Genomic DNA, 17,433 nt, shown 5'->3' with positions numbered 1-17,433 from the left:
TTTACTATCAGATCTGAACTAAAGATATTCAGACTATAGAATTTTACTTATAATAGACATGCAAAAAAAAAAAATCTAAAACACTGAGCTAGCCTTCCCCACATGAACATCTTTATTTGTCAGTAAAGGTATATTGTGAGAATCCTAGTATCTCTTCTATCATTACAAAAAAAAAAAAAATCCCTAAAAAGGAAGTCCTATTAGTCCCAAGTGCCACAATCAGGTAGTCATATCTTCCAGGTAATTGAGCAAAAGGCCCAGAAGCAACTAGGAACAGACACTGCTACCAGGGACATGTGCAAAGCCAGGTCAGAATGCATCACTTTTCTGTTCATAAAAAATCAAAATGCAGTATGTACAGGTACTGGACATTGTCCATACATTGACCCCAACTCCCATGTCCAGCTTTCAGCATTGCTGGTTTACACCCCACCCCATGATGCCTATGTGCCCTTCTCCAAGTCCACCTTGAGCTTCCTAGCATTATCACAGTGGCTCTGGCCACTAGCCTTCTAGATCTTCAAACCTACCCTGCATTCAGCAAAGGCATCCCATAAACCATAGTACACCCAATATTTTTAAAACATCTTCATAGTTGTTAATTATGTTGAGGAAATTTGCAGTCTCCAAACCTGAGAGTTTTTTTAAAAAAAAAAGTGAAAAAAATTGCAATCAAAAGAAAATTCAGATTATCTTTTTTTATACATGTATGCATCTACATATATATTCTTTATATAGATACAACCATTTATTTTTAAAAACTTCAAATATATTGCTTAATAGGAATACATCATGAGATAACTATATTATTTATATTTTAAAAATAAAATTTAAATTTATCATTTATTTCATTTGAGCTTAGATCCATCTTAACCTAAACATGCAACCAGGGACTGTTATCACCTTTTATGTGAAAAGGGAAAGGCATATGGATCAATCTTTAAAAGTAAATTTTTTTAAATATATGTAATATCATAAAAAAGTAATTTTTTTCAATTCATAATCTTATTATTCAGTCACCAGCTTCATAAACATCACACATAAAAGTAAATATTAAGCATAATTTTCCTAAACAGTTTATCTGGAAGTTGCTTTCCTTACTGCCTTAAAAGACAAGATTCTCTTTTATATTTGTGATTTGCCCTCTTGTTCTAATTCTCTTTACATTTAGCACAGTGCATCCTGAGTCATCTAGACAGCTACATGATTTTTAAATGAATGTCTACTGTTTTATGTCTGCCAAAGAGACAATGTGGAAGCAGATGAGAAAGCAAAAACACTGCACAGTTGCTACATTCACCTTGAGAAGCACTTGAGCTTGCTGAGCTAGTGACCAGCCTGCACAGGTGAACTGTCACTTCAACAGTACATGCTGCTAGAGGGAAGCCTGGCTTTGTGGCTTTGAACTTCTCACAGTCTAAGAACAGTCTCTCAATCAATGGATATACACTTATTTGTCTTATATTTAACTAAAAGTATTTCAAATGTGTCTACGAAAAAACAGTACATCAGAAGGCTTCAAATGCTTCCCATGACAGAATACACATAAATAGTGCAAAGGTCAGAAATACCAAAACTAGTATCATTCAAGTCTCAAACCCAGAAGTAAGCCAAAGGTCCAATGAGCATCCAAAATCCTGTCAAAAAGACATGCAGCTATCCTGGCCCCAGTCTCTGACACAGCATTTTCTTTTAAAGATATCTATTTCCATGCTTTTTGGGGACATATTTAGAGGCAGTCACATCAGCATCACTTAAGAATCAGAAGTGATCACAGAACTCTGTCATGGGCTCTGGTGTGTACAAAAGCCACAGTTCAACTATGAACAGGGTTTTCTATTGCCTCCAGTCCCAAATGTGAAATATTTCAATCCCACTGTAGAAATACCCATTGGCTTTCTATAGAGCAAAGTACCATTAGAATCTCCTCCAAAGGCCGAACTTTCTTTACACTGTTCTCACTGTGCACCGATACCACAACCAGACTGAATCTCTAAGTTTTGCCAAAATTTGCCAAGCCCTTTGTTTTAGTCAGCTTTTTTGCTGCTGTGACTAAAAGATCTGACCAGAACAATTAGTGGGAGAAAAGTTTATTTGGGGACTCATGGTTTCAGAGGTCTCAATTCAGGGCTTGAGGTGAGGCTGAACATCATGGTGGAAGAGTGTGGCAGAGGAAAGTGGCTCACATGGTGATCAGGAAGCAGAGAGAAAGACTCCACTCAACAGATACAAAATATATACCCCACTGACCCACCTCCTCCAGCCACACCTACCCACCTTCAGTTTCTACTCAGTTCATCCCATTGGGGATTAATTCACTTTGGGTCAAGGCTCTCATAAACTAATCACTCTACCTAGAAACCTCTGACATAATTTCATCATGAGCTTTGGTGGGGACACCACACATCCAAACCATAACAGTCCTTTACTCATCCATTTTTGCATACATTCCCCACATTGCTGTAAATCCCCTTCCCTCCTCTCTCTACCCAATACATTTTCAATATCCAGCTCAGATAAAGATGCTCCTGTGAAAACTTCTGAAAGTCTCCATCGTCCCTGACTCTAGGATACCAAGGACACTTATTTGTAAATATAATACATTTCACTTTTTAATTTTCTTTCTTTTCTCCCCTTTCTTATCTTTCACATGCCTGTTACAGGGCTAGGTACACAATACATGTCTAGGGAGGGAAAAGGAATGGAATGGAGAATGGGAACAGAGGAAAGGTGAAAGGCAAAGAGAACCTGCTTGATTCTTGGGCAGGATTGGAGAGAATGATCACTAAAATGGTAAAATTTTCGGAGTTCCTTTTATAGTAACGACACTAAAAGATTACAATTTTGAAAATTAAATGACTACCGAACGCTTCAGAGTAATAACTGAAGCATAGTTAAGTCTGTGAAAATAATGCCAGTAATTAATTAAACGTATTATAACAGTGGAATGTAGTGAAACATGAATGGGCTTGGAGCATAGATTGCATTTGAATGCTAATGACAGCAGCTAAGGGGGACACCTTGTGAGTCTTTGGGCGGGCTACTTTTCCTCCTTTGTAAAATAGGTCTAACCATATCTAGTTGCTTTAAGTATTTTCTGAGAAAACAAAGGTAAAACAATAGATAGATGCTGAACATATGGTGAATGACATAAGGGACCTTGATTTAGAAATAAAGTTGTTAGGCTTTCAGCCAACAACATGAACAAAATAATGAAGATATTCAACTTAACACTTTAATTTTAATTTAGCAACCTATCACCAATTACATAATTGTAACACTTATAACCACATGAAAGACATCCTTAAACAAAGAGTCTGTAGAAAGTTAATTACTATTTAAGAATACCCTGGTTTTACCTTAGGATTTTAAACAACACAACAACTGTGGAGGGGAAATTTTTTCCATGGCATTAAAAATTTACTTGATTTCCATGAAGGAAATCATTCAGATCTGTTTCAATCACTCCATATTTTTAAGAAAGCTTTAAAAATGCTTCTGCACAATCAATAACTATATGCAAATTCTCTGGAATAATAAAACTGAAAAAAAATTGTCCCCCTTAAAACACAATCCACAGGTTTTAAACATGCAAGGTACATCCAACATCATTTCTGAGCAGAGCTTGACTGTTTTGCTGCAGGTGAGTGTATATTAGCACTGCATTCTGACAAATGATGAACTCCTGACAGTGACATTCAGCTGATGCCGACATTGTAGACTTGTCTGTTCAATCTGCTTACATTTCCCCTGAGCTACCACCGCTTTTCTAATGCCTGCGTTAATAGCAAGGTAGAACTGCAATAACAAATGAATTTCATTTAGTCTGCAGCTGAAGCCTGGGAAGCATCCTTTGAAGGCTTAAAACCAATTTCCAGTTAGCTTCAATTTATCTTTTAAAGGGAGAAAAAAATTCTCCTCCTGAAATTACTTTGAAAGTCACAGAATAGTCAAGTTTCTTTTCCTAATTATTTCTGGCCTCTTATTTTCCCATTATAATTAGACTTTAATTATTCCTCATATAAATACATAAATGTTTCTATTCTATGACAGTTTCTTACGATGAACAACAAATCTAGCTACAGTAGGGTAGCTAAATGCAACAAAATACAGGATGCCCATTTAAATTTTAATTTTAGATAAACAACAAATAATGTTTCAATGCATGTTTATTCTAAGTCTTGCGTGGAGCACACTCATACTGTTATGGCTTGGATCTGAAGTGTCCCCCAAAAGCTCACCTATGAGACAATGTAAGAAGGTTTGGAGGAGAAATGATTGGGTTGTAAGAATCTTAACCCAATGAGTGATTTAATCCCCTAATAGAGATTATGTGGTAACTGAAGTGGTAGGGTGTGGCTCGAGGAGGTAGGAATTAGGGACATGGCTTTGGGTATATATTTGGGTTTGGAGAGTGGAGTCTCTCTCTGTTTCCTGATCACTGTGATGTGAGCTGCTTCCTTCTGCCACTCTTCTGCCATGATGTTCAGCCTCACCTCGAGCCCCGAGGAATGGAGCCAACTTTCTATGGACTAAGACCTCTGAAACCAAAAGCCCTCAAATAAAGTTTTCCTCATCTAAAATTGTTTTGGTCAGATCTTTTAATCATTGCAGGGAAAAAGCTGACTAAAACACTATTCATATTTTATCTGAAATATAATTTAATTAGATATCCTTTATTTTATTTGAAAACCTTAAATTACTGTGTTTGAACAACTTTCATCTAAAATATATATAATTCAACAAAAGGGTTAAATTCAAGGTTTTCTAATAGGTGCCCTCTCACCTTTTCATTGCTGCTATATGGAGAAGGGGTGGTGGAAACAGGTTGGTTATAAAGATCTGTGGTGAAGGACGATCCCTCACTTCTTTGGACCAGGTGGATGAATAATAGCATTTTTACTTTTGCCTGAACAGTAGTACACCTCCATGCCAGGTTCTTAATCATTCAATAGGTATGGCAATCTCAGAGATACCAATTTTCTTTAAAAAAAAAAAAAAGTAACTCTTGGACTGAGGTTGTGGCTCAGTGGTAGACCACTTGCCCCTCATGTGTAAGGCACTGGGTTCAATTATCAACATCACATAAAAATAAATAAAATAAAGGTATTGTGTCCATCTACAACTAAAAATAAAAATAAAATAAAGGTCCATTGACAACTAAAAATATATTTAAAATAAAAAAAGTAACTCACTCAGACAAATCTGATTTATTGGCCTTAAATGTGAAAGAAGTCTAAACACAGAGAAATGGAGAGATTAGATGAATGCATTCTCTATGTTTAAATATCTATATCCGAAATAAAAGTCAGGAACTTTCTAAATTTTTTAAAAAACAATAGGATGAAGGATAAAGGGTGTGTGTGCACACAAACACACACACACACACACACACACACACACAACCTTGAGAATTGCCTTGCAAATATTTACCCAAGTCTTAACATTATGTCCCATTCTTTATTCACATCTTCCTTTAACAAGCCATTTCCTGTAATCTAACCTTTGTAACAGCCAGGCTCCTCCTTTACAAGCTTTCTCATTCCTGTCTTCCAGGCCCCATCCTCAGTCTGATATGCTGGTCACCCCCACTCTCACTATCCTAATTTCCTGCCCATTATTGAATTTACTAGATATTTGTTAAAGCAATGGGGAAGGAGAATGGCTCACATTACCACGTTGTTTGTAGTCTGGTAGTTTAGACCAATTCTCAACAAAGAAAATATATAGTAAAAGTAATACACAGAACTTCAAAAGTGGAGAAGAGCCTATTGGAGACATTAGCAAAGGCCCAATCAATTGCCAATTGGACTTGGCAATCAGATCTGAACCCCACTCCACCCCCACTGCCCAGTGACCTTGGACATATTACTTAACTCGGAGCTTCATTTAATATTTATTTATCTCAGATGATTATTTCCAGGTTTAAAATGAACAATAATATAGAAATGTTTTGTACACTGCAAGACACATTAGTAAGGAGTGTACAGTAAAATAACAAAATTATTACAGATGTGTTGTTGGAACTGGGCTGCCACAGTCTGAATAGTAGATCCTCCATTTACTAAGCCAAGCAAACTCAAGTCAATCACTTAACCTCTCTGTGCCTCATTTCCTCACCTTCATGTTATCTGAAAATAATAGTACCTGTCTTATTAGAAGTGTAGAGAGATAAAAGTGATTAATTCATGTCAAAATCTTTATGTGAAAAAAATCATGTAAAACTCCACAGTGTCTGGCATGGTAAACTCCATAGAAATGTTACCGACTTTAATTATCATGGTCATCATTGTTGTTGTTTTGGGAGATAGTATTTCACATAAATCTTAATGGACTGGTGATATTTAAACAAGAATAGAGAGACCAGAAAATAGGGAATTAGGAAAGAAAGCTGAAAAACAGCTCACGAAGGCTTGATTAAAGGGCTTGGTGTAAGTCTGAGATACCTATAAATATTGCATTAGAAAGACTATCAAAGTCTTGGGACAGGAAATCCGTGATTGTGGTTATATTAGAGTAACCTTGGCAACATTGGTTTGGGGTAGAACAAAAGGCGACAGAGGCAGAAAGATTAGTTAGGGAGCTCTGCACCATGTGAGTGAGAAGTCCTAAGAGCCTGAACTGGAACACTGTATACGTCAACAGAAAAGAGAAGACAAGTTCCCAAGATTATGGAATCAGAACCTAAAGGACATGGCCACTTTGTAGAGGAGGGGACTATGAAGAGGAAGGTAGAGAAGAAACTGCCTCAGAAACAAACTAGATACAGATTGGTTGTAATGAACAACTGGGAGGTGAGACCACAGTTCTTTCTTTAACAAGGGAGACACTGTGCTGGACCTAGACTTTACTCTGCCTAAATGAGTACAGAGACAGCACATGGAGAATGAACTGACAAAGACAGAGAAGGAATCTAGATGTGGCACCCATGGACACAGAAGCAGCAAAACACAAAAAGTTGTTTCATAAAAAAAGAGAACATCCACCCCGCAAAGCAGGGGATGGGGAAAAGTAAGCATCAATCTATGCTCATCATCTTCCCAGAGCCAGCACTCAGCCATTCCAGCTGAGACTGTAACTCTTCCTCTCTGGTCTCAGCACGTTAGAGATCTTATCACAGAGTAGTGAAATTGTCTATCCACTGGCGGGTCTGATGGCAAAAACTGGTAGTAAATGTGTTCAGTAAGTGATCAGGGAATGAACAAATGCACAAGTTCATGGCCCTTAGGATCTTGGTCCTCCTTGTCACTTACACATCATAAAACTCTCATTCACTGGTCCAGGATTTGTCCTATCTTCAGTGGCAGGCCTGATTACTTTGTAATTTGTCCACTTGATTGGCTACCAAGTAAATGGAATGAATGAATGGTTATCAAAGGGTGTTTCCAAAAGCCCTTGTGGTTCCTTGAAACACCTGACCCCACCTGACCTCATCCCACTACCTAGAGACCAACCAGAGTAACAGCTGGGAAGAGCAAGGACCAGAGCCATTGTTCTGAGAGACTGGATAGAAGAAGCGCTTGAATACTGGTTTTAAAAAAGAAGCACGAATCCTTTTAAAGTTTGAAATATATTTACATCCTTCAAATTACAGAAGATTAATATAAAGTCCTGTCTTTTATTTTTAAATTATTGGCCAAATATCTTAACATGATATGATTCCAGACTTTTCCACCATTTTCCTTTTCACTATACACCCACGTGAGAGAAGTTAGGCAGGGACGTGTTTCTGCTTTCCTGAATGTGGCTTATTTTCTAAAGTCCTCTGTTTTCCAGTGTTACACCTCAAGAGTTATCCTCCAAGATGCCCATGAATACATCAATACAGGTTATTCTTGTAAATTTGAAGTTTTATTCCGCTTCCCACTAAGTTTCTGTTTTAATTGTGTGGGAGGAGAGCTTGTGATGCTTGGGTGTGTGCATGCTGGCTACCAAGAGCCAATTTGTGCTCTTCTCCCCGCAACTCCACATTCAGGGACATCATGTTGGTAACCTAAATCAACCATGCTGGGAGGATTTGCCCTATGGAAATCCTCATACATCAGGGCTTTTATCTGTCCAGAGATGCAGTTTACCAGCATACCCTCAAATTTTTTAGGTTCCTAAAATGAAATTAATGCCTAGCCAGGGTTGAGGCCTTTCACAAAGAAAGGAATATAGCTAATGAGTTAATTATTCAGGAGTTTTACATATTGGCAATTACATGTTAGCAGTCCTGTTACCTGCGCCACTAGGTGTCCAATATATTATATTTCAACGTTCTTCTAAAAATCTATGTGTAGACTTTTTAGTTGACTCTAATTATTATTATTATTATTTGTACTAGGAATTGAACCCAGGGGGGGCTTTACCATTGAGATACATCCCCAGTTCTTTTTATATTTTTATTCTGAGACAAGGTCTCACAACATTGATGAGGCTGGCCTCCAACCTGCAATCCTCCTGCCTCAGCTTCCCAAATCACTGAACTACAGGTGTGTACCACAGTGACCAACTAAATCAACTCTAATTTTTAATTTTTGCAAAGTTTTGATTTAAAAGATTAGCCATGGAATTTGATGATAAAATAAATATAATCTTGTCCAACTCTTTGAGAGTTTAAAAAAAATTAACAATAACTAAGATTAGAGAAACCGAGGCTCACTTATGTCCACTAAACTATGTAAAGGCAGCACCAACATTAAAATCTGTACCTGCTATTTCAACATTTGGATTTTCACATGAGTTAACAGGGTGGGTTTTTCAAAAAAAAGAAGAGTAGGAAACAGAGTTCCATTATGACTCTCAGGTCTCATTTAGCAGGGCCTTTCTGAGTGGTGATCCTGTCTATGACACTAAAAAAAAAAAAAAAAAAAAAAAAAAAAAAAAAAAAAAAAAAAAAAAACTATGCTGTCAAATTAAAATGTATAGGATAGCCATTGAGATACATCCCCAGTTCTTTTTATATTTTTATTCTGAGACAAGGTCTCACAACATTGTGAAATCATTAAGAAATGTACATATTTCCCTACTCATTGTTTCAGTACAGCAAGTACTTGAAATCATCTCTTGTAGAAAGAAGGATTCTATCCTCACAGGATGATCAATTACAGCAGATTAGTTCCTGCTATTGCAATTCCCCAAGCTCATAATCTTGTGGACTGATAAAAAGTAATATATTACCAGTTAGTCCTTTTAACTATAATTTTTTTAAAAAAAAGATATAGACACTGTACCCATGCAAGAAGCAACAGATTTCTCTTCACTGTTCCACAATATCCCAACATCCCCACAATGATAAGGAAACAGCACACAGCAATCATGACCGGATGAACCACAGGAAAGTAAGTCAAGATGACTGCCTCCTCCACCCTGAAAGAAGAAAACCATAGCACATTATAAGTAAAACGGACTCAAAACACACCCAAGACATTGTGCCAGATGCAACTGTGAACCATGATTCTTTGAAACATCACCCTTAAAGCTAATGGTGATATTGCCTCTTTCAAAACCTTGATGCTATTTTTGTGTTTATTTGCTTGCTTCCTTTTTCATTGTTTTTGTTTTGTTTTCTTGTTGTGCAAATGGAAGAATTCTTACCCAACTCATTTAAAATATAATAAAACACAATATTATAAAATATAATATAAGTTCTGAAGCCTTAGCCTCCGCAAACTGCATGGGATCCTTGGCAATTTCCCAGCTAGTGGGGAGGATCACCTTCGCTCCTCTGATCTTTCACTCCTTGTGCATGACGTCTCTCCTCCCTGACAACTGTGAGAAGGACTTTCCCCTCCTCTAAAGTGGGAAAGAATGCCATGCAGAGGGAATTGATTTGTATTCACAGAAGAAAAGAGATGATTTTTTTCTAGAATAGTACAAAATTGCATTACTTGGAACTAATGATGATAATAACAATAACAAAACTTAACCATTATTAAGTGTGTACAAGCTTTGTTGTGTTTAGAACTTTAGAGAAAGGTATCTAATTTAATCCTTACCACAGTTCTAAGGGTTATATACTACAATTTCCATTCTGACATGAGGAAAAGTAATTTGTCCCTTGTGATATTAGTAGATCAACCCTTGAAACTTGAGAAAAAAAAAACATCACTGCGAGGTTCAGTTTTTATTAGCTCAGGAATATGAAGGTATGAAGTTGGCAATGGTTTCCTTGGGGAACAGTAGCCAAGCTTCCCTTAATACACAAACATAACATGGCTGGCACACCGTCAGGAGGACAGGTGACTGGGATTACCATTCTCAGAAAGGCCCACACAAACATAAGCCACTGGATCCCCTTGGGGACCAGCAACACACCTAAGGGAGAATGCTAAAAGTACAGCCTTTGCAACAAGGTGCCATGGGCAGGTGCCATGGGCAGGACTACAAGGTCCTGGAGGAGCCCCACACCTCTCAGGTATCTAAACATGAGTATCAGAGGAAACCTGATGGAAGAATTCAATAGGTAATCACAAAGCCTACCTTGTTTCTGCAGTTAAAGTGAGAACGTTATTCAGGTAGTCCCTCATCCAAGCAGAAACTGCCAACACACTGATGGACATTAACTAAAGAGAAGAAATGTGAAATGGTTACCAGGATTTATGCAAAACTCACTCTAGGATTAATAACTGAAAAATTAAGAATTGTTGTTACATAATCTTTATATTCTAATTACTATTTGTTACCTATTTACAGTTACTATAAATATACGCCATTTTGTTTAGTAAATCATACCATAACCACTAAATAGAATACCACCAAATAGGATACAGAAAACTCAAGAATTAAATGGCTGACTTCAGGTTCAGGAGAGAAATTACCTCAGCTGGGATCACGGAACTAAATTATCAGACATAAGATGAGCCTAAAACACACTCACATACTTAAAAGCAAAGAAACAATTAAATGTGACTACTGGGCAATTAAATAGAATTTAAAAAAAAAGTCACGGATGTAATTTAAATGCGCTTCTCTTGGCTACAACTCAGACAAAATGTAAGCATTAAAATAGTAGCACTACCAATAATAAATGCAATGGTTGAAGCATAACAAATGTTCTAAAAATCTATAAACTCAAAATATTTAAGAAAATTCATTATTCACCTATATAGGACATTGGATACTTGACTCATTATAAGACTCCACTATTTATATTTATATCCTACATTTCCTGTAAACAACTAAAGGGGAAACCAAAGACTGAAAGTTTTAATAGAAAACTTTCTGCTACTATATGCAGAAATTACACTATAGCACTCCAGTTAGGGAAAGTTCCTCCATGGCTACCAAATTTATCAGGTCAGGAATTTTCAATCCTGTCTGTACATTAGAATCACTAAAGTCTGAATAAATTACTGGGTCCAGTCACCCTGGACCAATTCTGAAGAGGAAATTGTGCATCCGAAATGTGTCAGAGCTCCACAGATGTTCCCATGTGCAGGGCTGAGAACCACTGAATGGTTTTCATGTGTAAAGTTCATGGGGACTTTTAGAATGGAGAGATCAGACCAGACCCATTGATCAATCTTAGTCACAAAAAAAAACTCACCAGTCACATTGTATATCCCAATGTGATGTGATCAGAAATAGCTCCTAAATATTTTTACCAAAAAGTCAGTCAAACTAGAATCTAGACCTCCAATTCTAATTACTGGTGTATAGGAAGTACAGAGGATAAATTTAAACTTGCTAAATGTCACCATCGGGATGTAATCAGTAAAATCAGAACGTGAGAGGAATGATATGGTTTCTTTGACTTACAAAACTGGCAAATGAAAAAATGAAGGGAGGAAAAACTATTATAGATTAAAAGAGATTGAAGATATTACCCAGTATAATATTTTTACTTGGTTTGTATCCTAATTCAAACAAATCAACTGCAAAGAAACATTTATGTGACAACTGGGGAAATTTTAACACTGATTGGTTGTCTGAAAATATTAAAAATTATTTTCATTATTTTAGGCATAAAAATGGGTGAGGTTTATGTTTATTTTCAAAGTGTCCTTATGACCTAGACAAATATTCTGAAATAATTATAACTGAAATATCATGATGACTGGGATATGGTATCATGATATGTAAAGGTTAGGCAAAAAGTAGAAGAGGGTATCTTGATAATTATAGACAGTGGGTAATGGGTAACTTGGGATTAATTAAACTATGCTTCCTACTTTAGCATGTTTTAAATTTTCCATAACTCAAAACTTTTTTTAATATTATTTTAGTTATAGATGAACACAATATCTTTATTTTATTATTACTATTTGTGTGTGTGTGTGTGTGTGTGTGTGTGTGTGTTGCTCAGGATTGAACCCAGTGCCTCACTCATGCTAGGCAAGTAAGTGCTTTACTACCGAGCTTCTACGCCAGCCCCCCATAACTCAAAACTTTAAAAAAATCCTATCTAAAATATGTTGAGAATGAGTCTTCCTGGAAAACTTCTAAAAACTGCATGTTAACTGCTAAATTCTAAAGGGTTTTCCTATTTGGGTGGAAATCTTTCTAAAATGTGCTTTGCACTTACCATCTTAAGTGAAGTATAGTAAAATTTAATTTCCTGACTTGGAGCAATTTCTAGCATCTTAATGAATAACAGTTATGGTTCTGTCACAGATTTAGCTTTAAACACTGATATAATGAATATCTAAAGTACAAATGATTCTGTGCTGATGCAAAGGATGGCCATGAAACATGTTTTCCAGATAAAGGTTCGAAGAAGTGCCTGTGGCCTCTTGAACAGTGAAGAATGGCTATCTGCTTTGGAAACCAGCTAATGAATTCACTCTTACACCATTTATTTACAACTATTTACTCAACACCTCCTATCTCCCTTACACGGGTCTAGATCAGAGATTCACAATGAATAAAAGAAACAAGATCCTGGCCATTTTGAAGCACTGTAGAGGACACAGATAATAAACATTTACATGAAATAATTAAAAACTGTAAAAAGTGCCATGAAGCCCAGATAAGTGACCTGTTGAAGTTCTCACAGACCTTGAGTAGCATATCTGAATAGCAGACCTTGAGTACCAAATCCAAGCCCTTGGGCTTTGGAGTACCGGGCTAAGTCCCTAACTATCTTCCAAGTTTAGAAATCAGCATTCCATACTTCACAAAGAGTGAGGAGACCAGCCTAGAGAGAGTGAAGGATTCCTTTTTTTAAAAGGAAGGCTGTGAGTATTCTGTAGCAGTCAGGATGGATCTAAATATCCAAACTGCATTCTCTGGTGAATGGGGGCTCAATGGTTCTTAACCTGTATATAGAAATGTATTTCATCATAACTAATTTACTCTGTACCCCAATACAGTTTACATGCATATTAAAATACAATTATTCAGAAAATGATCTACAGGCTTTATAAGACTTCCAAAGGAGTTGATTGTCTAAGTCAGGTTTAGGAACCCTGGGACCACAGTTCAAGGAGAATGATGTCAGTTATTATTAATTTTCAGTTCTTTGGGGAATGAAGAACAAATTGCAAACTTAATAAAATCTACCAAGTGGGTCAGCCACAGTGTATTAGCCACCCTTTCTAGCTTCTGCAAACTTGATGCTTTAACATTTGTTCTGCATGCAGATACTTGACAGACCCTGTTCCAGAAAAGATGATAATATGTGAGTCACCTTGCCTTGACCTTCTTCCTCCCTTAATCTACCCTCTCCTTGGGAGAGTCTTCCTCTCAAGTGCACTTTTCTTTTTTTTTTTTTTTTTTTTAATTGGTTGTTCACAACATTACAAAGCTCTTGACATATCATACTTCGAACAATAGTTTTCAAATATAAACCAACAGTTCCAGAATCCATACCCTCAAGGATTTCCCTTATCAGGCTCTCACACTCAGGGCCACCACACCTGTCCTAATCACCCCAGAGCCAATTATCAAACTAGCCAGTTCTAAAGCTGCTTACCCTGCCTCACCCATTCCTTTTCATGGAAACCACAATTTTAAAGAACTCACTCATAGTTCCAATCTCTCCCTCTGCTCTGCCTGCCACCAAACCTATTGCTTCCCCTGTTAAGCCCCACACCCCATAGGGAGACATATACTCTTTTTCTTGGGATCTGCAAGCAAAATAAACCATCTTTTCACTGGCATTTATCTACTGATCCATTGGCCTTAGGATACCTAATTAATAATACAATCTATTAAAACACAAAGGACTGGCAGAGGACCATGAACTCCTTAAATCTGAGATTATGTGTTGTTCTTCTGCATGGCTACATGTGGGTCTTTAAATACCTTGTAAGTGTCACAGGGACAGGCTAGCTTATTAACGTGCTGTTTTATTTCATAGTCTTGAATTATTTTGCAGTTAAAACAACTCTCCTTTCTTTGTCACACTTCAAAGTAATGACTGATGTCTATTTCCACTGCCTTGAATTTCTTACAGGCTGTGTAGTCAATTTTCAACATCATAAATAGCTCTGAGTCAGGTGTCAATAAGTTATCTGATTCTTCAATGTGTATAATCTGTTAACACTGCCTCGCTATCCATTGTTCTTCCACTTATAACAAAAATGTGTATTTGTTTTGGGGAGTATAATTCAAGATGTTTCTTATATGGTAGGATAATTGAAATCTGGGCTTTGATGTCATTCTTCCTTTCAAAAAAAACAAAAAAAACAAAACAGATGTATTGGTCATCTGCTCATTGCCTGTGTGCTATGCTATGTGCTAGAGAGACATAGATGCGCAGAAACAGGGACTCCATGGTGCAATTAACTAAGTGAAAAGGACACACATTAATCAACTCATCCGAGATATAAATATGCAACTGCAAACCGTACTCAGTGTTGGGAAGAAATAGTACAAGTTGATTAAAGAAATCATTTTTGGAGTTTCTGACCTGTTCCCGAGGGTCAGAGGAACTTTTCTAAGAGAGCTAAAATCTGAAGAGTATTGTCAAGCTAATTAGGAAGAGAGGGGTTGAAAAGAGCAATCCAGTCAGAAAGAAGAGCAAAGGTCCCAGGGCGAAGACAGCCTGACATGTTCAAGGAAGGGCAACTGGCACATGGAGGGGATGCTCAAACAGGCAGGGGGCAGACCAGAGTCTCAGAAGCCACTTCAAGGTGTGTGGCCTTGACCAGGATGACAATAGGAGCCAAAGAACTCTGAATTCCAGTTAAGAATCTCAAGTCTAGCTCCTTTGCACTTCTTTCTTTAACCTCAGAGTTTTTTGTTGTTGTTGTTGTTTGTTTGTTTGTTTTTTTTTTCAAATAGCAAGTGTGATAAAAAATAAATCCTACCAGAGAAAATTCATATGAAGAAAAAAACAGAATAATAAGATCCATATATGTTACCTCTTATTATCACAAGTCGTTTTTGACCTAAGGGCTTTCCTTTAATCTTTTCAGTCAGTTTAAGAGATTCAACTACTCCTAAATCAGTTAAAAAATAGGATCCTCAGATATTTGAAGGTCTACCAAATGGAAGTGGGAGGAAGCCCCGTGATACAGGGCTGGGGGATGACCACGGTCATTCTCAATTTCAACATCTCTAAAACTTAACTCCTCTCTGTTCCTCTCAAAGCTTGTGTGTCCCTCCCACTGTTTTTTCTGTCTTAGTAAATGGTATAATCAACCTTTCAATCACATAAACTGGCAACTTGGCAGACAGCCTGAACCTCTCCCTTTTCCTCCATTCGACATCTAATTAGTTTCATGTCCTTTGTATGGTTCCTGCAAGACAGTGGGTAAATTCCTCCCCCTTTCCTGCCGCTTCTAGCTAGTTCAGGCCCTCATGCTCTCTTACCAGGCAATTACAATCACCTTAATAGTAGAACTCTCCAGCTCACAGATTCCACCTGAATTCAACCTTCAGCTACCTTGATAGAACAAAGATTCAGCATTTTAGCCTTTAGCTCTCTTTCCTGGCTTCTTCCCAACCCCTTATTTCCTCTTTCCCCAGCTTCATTCTAGAGAATAAAGTTTGTACTCTTGACCAGGTCACACAAGGATTCTTCAGACACCTGTTAATCGATCTTTTCAACCCTGTTTCTTGCTATATCCTTTCCATGCTTGGACAATGACAAAACTGCAAGAGGCATCATTCATAGTTCCCAATTCGTTGGCATCTTTGCTCATGCAGTTCCCTGTGCCTGGAATGCCATCTTGCCCAGCCTTCCTATCCTCATGGGTGAGCCACCACTACTTCTTCAAAACCAGCCCAAACATCAGCCAGTGTTAAGACTATCTCCCAACTCCCTCCTCATTCACCCACAGACCTCCCTCTCCATGCAGTCTAGAGTACTTGTTATTTCCTGTTTTTACCTTCCATGGCCACCCCAGTAGAAGGCAGATCATGGCTCAACTCCCCATCAGTCACTAGCAGAGCGCTCAGTTGCAGAACCTAACACACATTAGGTGACTGGATCAGAAAGTAATTAGAAGAGATGCTAGATAAGCATAATTAGAGATCATTAACAAAATCAAAAGGTGCTTTAACAAGCTCAGCTTCGTATAGCTGCAAGTTTTCCAGCAGAGAAATGCTGAATGGCAATCAAAGATTTACAATGCAGGTTAGCGGCTGACTAGATGCTCTCAAAAGTCCTTTAAATTACAGACTTTACATTCTATTCTGTCCCACTATTTCCCCCCATAGGAGTACACCCAAACATTACAGCTCTACATAGAACATGAGTCAAAATAAATAATATCAATGCAAAACCTTACCCTACAGTGAAGGACAAAGTCAATGGCTTTTTTTTTTCTTTAGATGTTAATTCCAGCCACATTAAATGTCTGAAAACAGTTTCATGCTCATAGAGTGATTTTACTCACTTGGGTTGAGAAATTGATAACAGCAACCAAAATAGTGCATGCCTATAGCAAGAAACTAAATAAGTAAGATAGTCACCTCAATAACTAATCCTGATATTACTAAATCTAGAAGCACAACTTATGTAAGCAATCCAGATTCTTTACCGATGATGATATTTTCTGCTCATTAACCAAATTAGCACTCTCCCCTTTTAAAATTGATATTTTCTCTTTTTAATTAACACATAATAATTATATATAATTATGGAGTACATCATGGTATTCAATTGTGTACTGATCAAATCAAATCATTCCTGATGACTAAATTGTTGGAACACTATAGTTATAACTAAGCATTGTAACCAGGCTTATAATTCCTTACATAGTCTCAACTACTGCAACATACTATTTGAAGCTCAAGAAAATGTTTAGAAAATAACACAAGTATTACTTTGTAGAAATATATTTAGTGTATTACTTAGCAGAACATTTGCCACATTCTGCCTTGCAAAACTGCTTAGAAAATGCTCTCAACAAATATTTAGAAACGTTAAATTTGCTTATGTTTGGGACACTCTGGTTTCACTTGTAAAAACAAGTTACGAATCAAGTTGTTTTCTAAATCAGAACTGTATGTATATCTGCATTCTCTGGAGGTTATCAGAAAATGTATAACTATAGTTTC

General features: G+C 37.1%; 1 protein-coding gene across 3 annotated transcripts in view; it reads right to left on the bottom strand.

The window, feature by feature from the left end:
* Window positions 1–17,433, bottom strand: part of Tspan12 (tetraspanin 12) — a 72,948-nt gene that overhangs the window by 46,931 nt on the left and 8,584 nt on the right. For all 3 annotated transcript variants that reach the window (XM_005333953.4, XM_040291598.2, XM_078040315.1), the window contains exons 3-4: window positions 10,465–10,547; window positions 9,216–9,351 (exon numbers count right to left, since the gene is read on the bottom strand). In XM_005333953.4, the coding sequence (XP_005334010.1) occupies window positions 9,216–9,351; window positions 10,465–10,547 (219 nt within the window). The remainder of the gene's footprint in view (window positions 1–9,215; window positions 9,352–10,464; window positions 10,548–17,433) is intronic.

The sequence above is a fragment of the Ictidomys tridecemlineatus genome, chromosome 2 (assembly GCF_052094955.1).
Source record: "Ictidomys tridecemlineatus isolate mIctTri1 chromosome 2, mIctTri1.hap1, whole genome shotgun sequence".
Lineage (NCBI taxonomy): Eukaryota > Metazoa > Chordata > Mammalia > Rodentia > Sciuridae > Ictidomys > Ictidomys tridecemlineatus.
The sequence above is the reverse complement of the archived record's forward strand: the minus strand, read 5'-3'. Positions and strand labels throughout refer to the sequence as shown.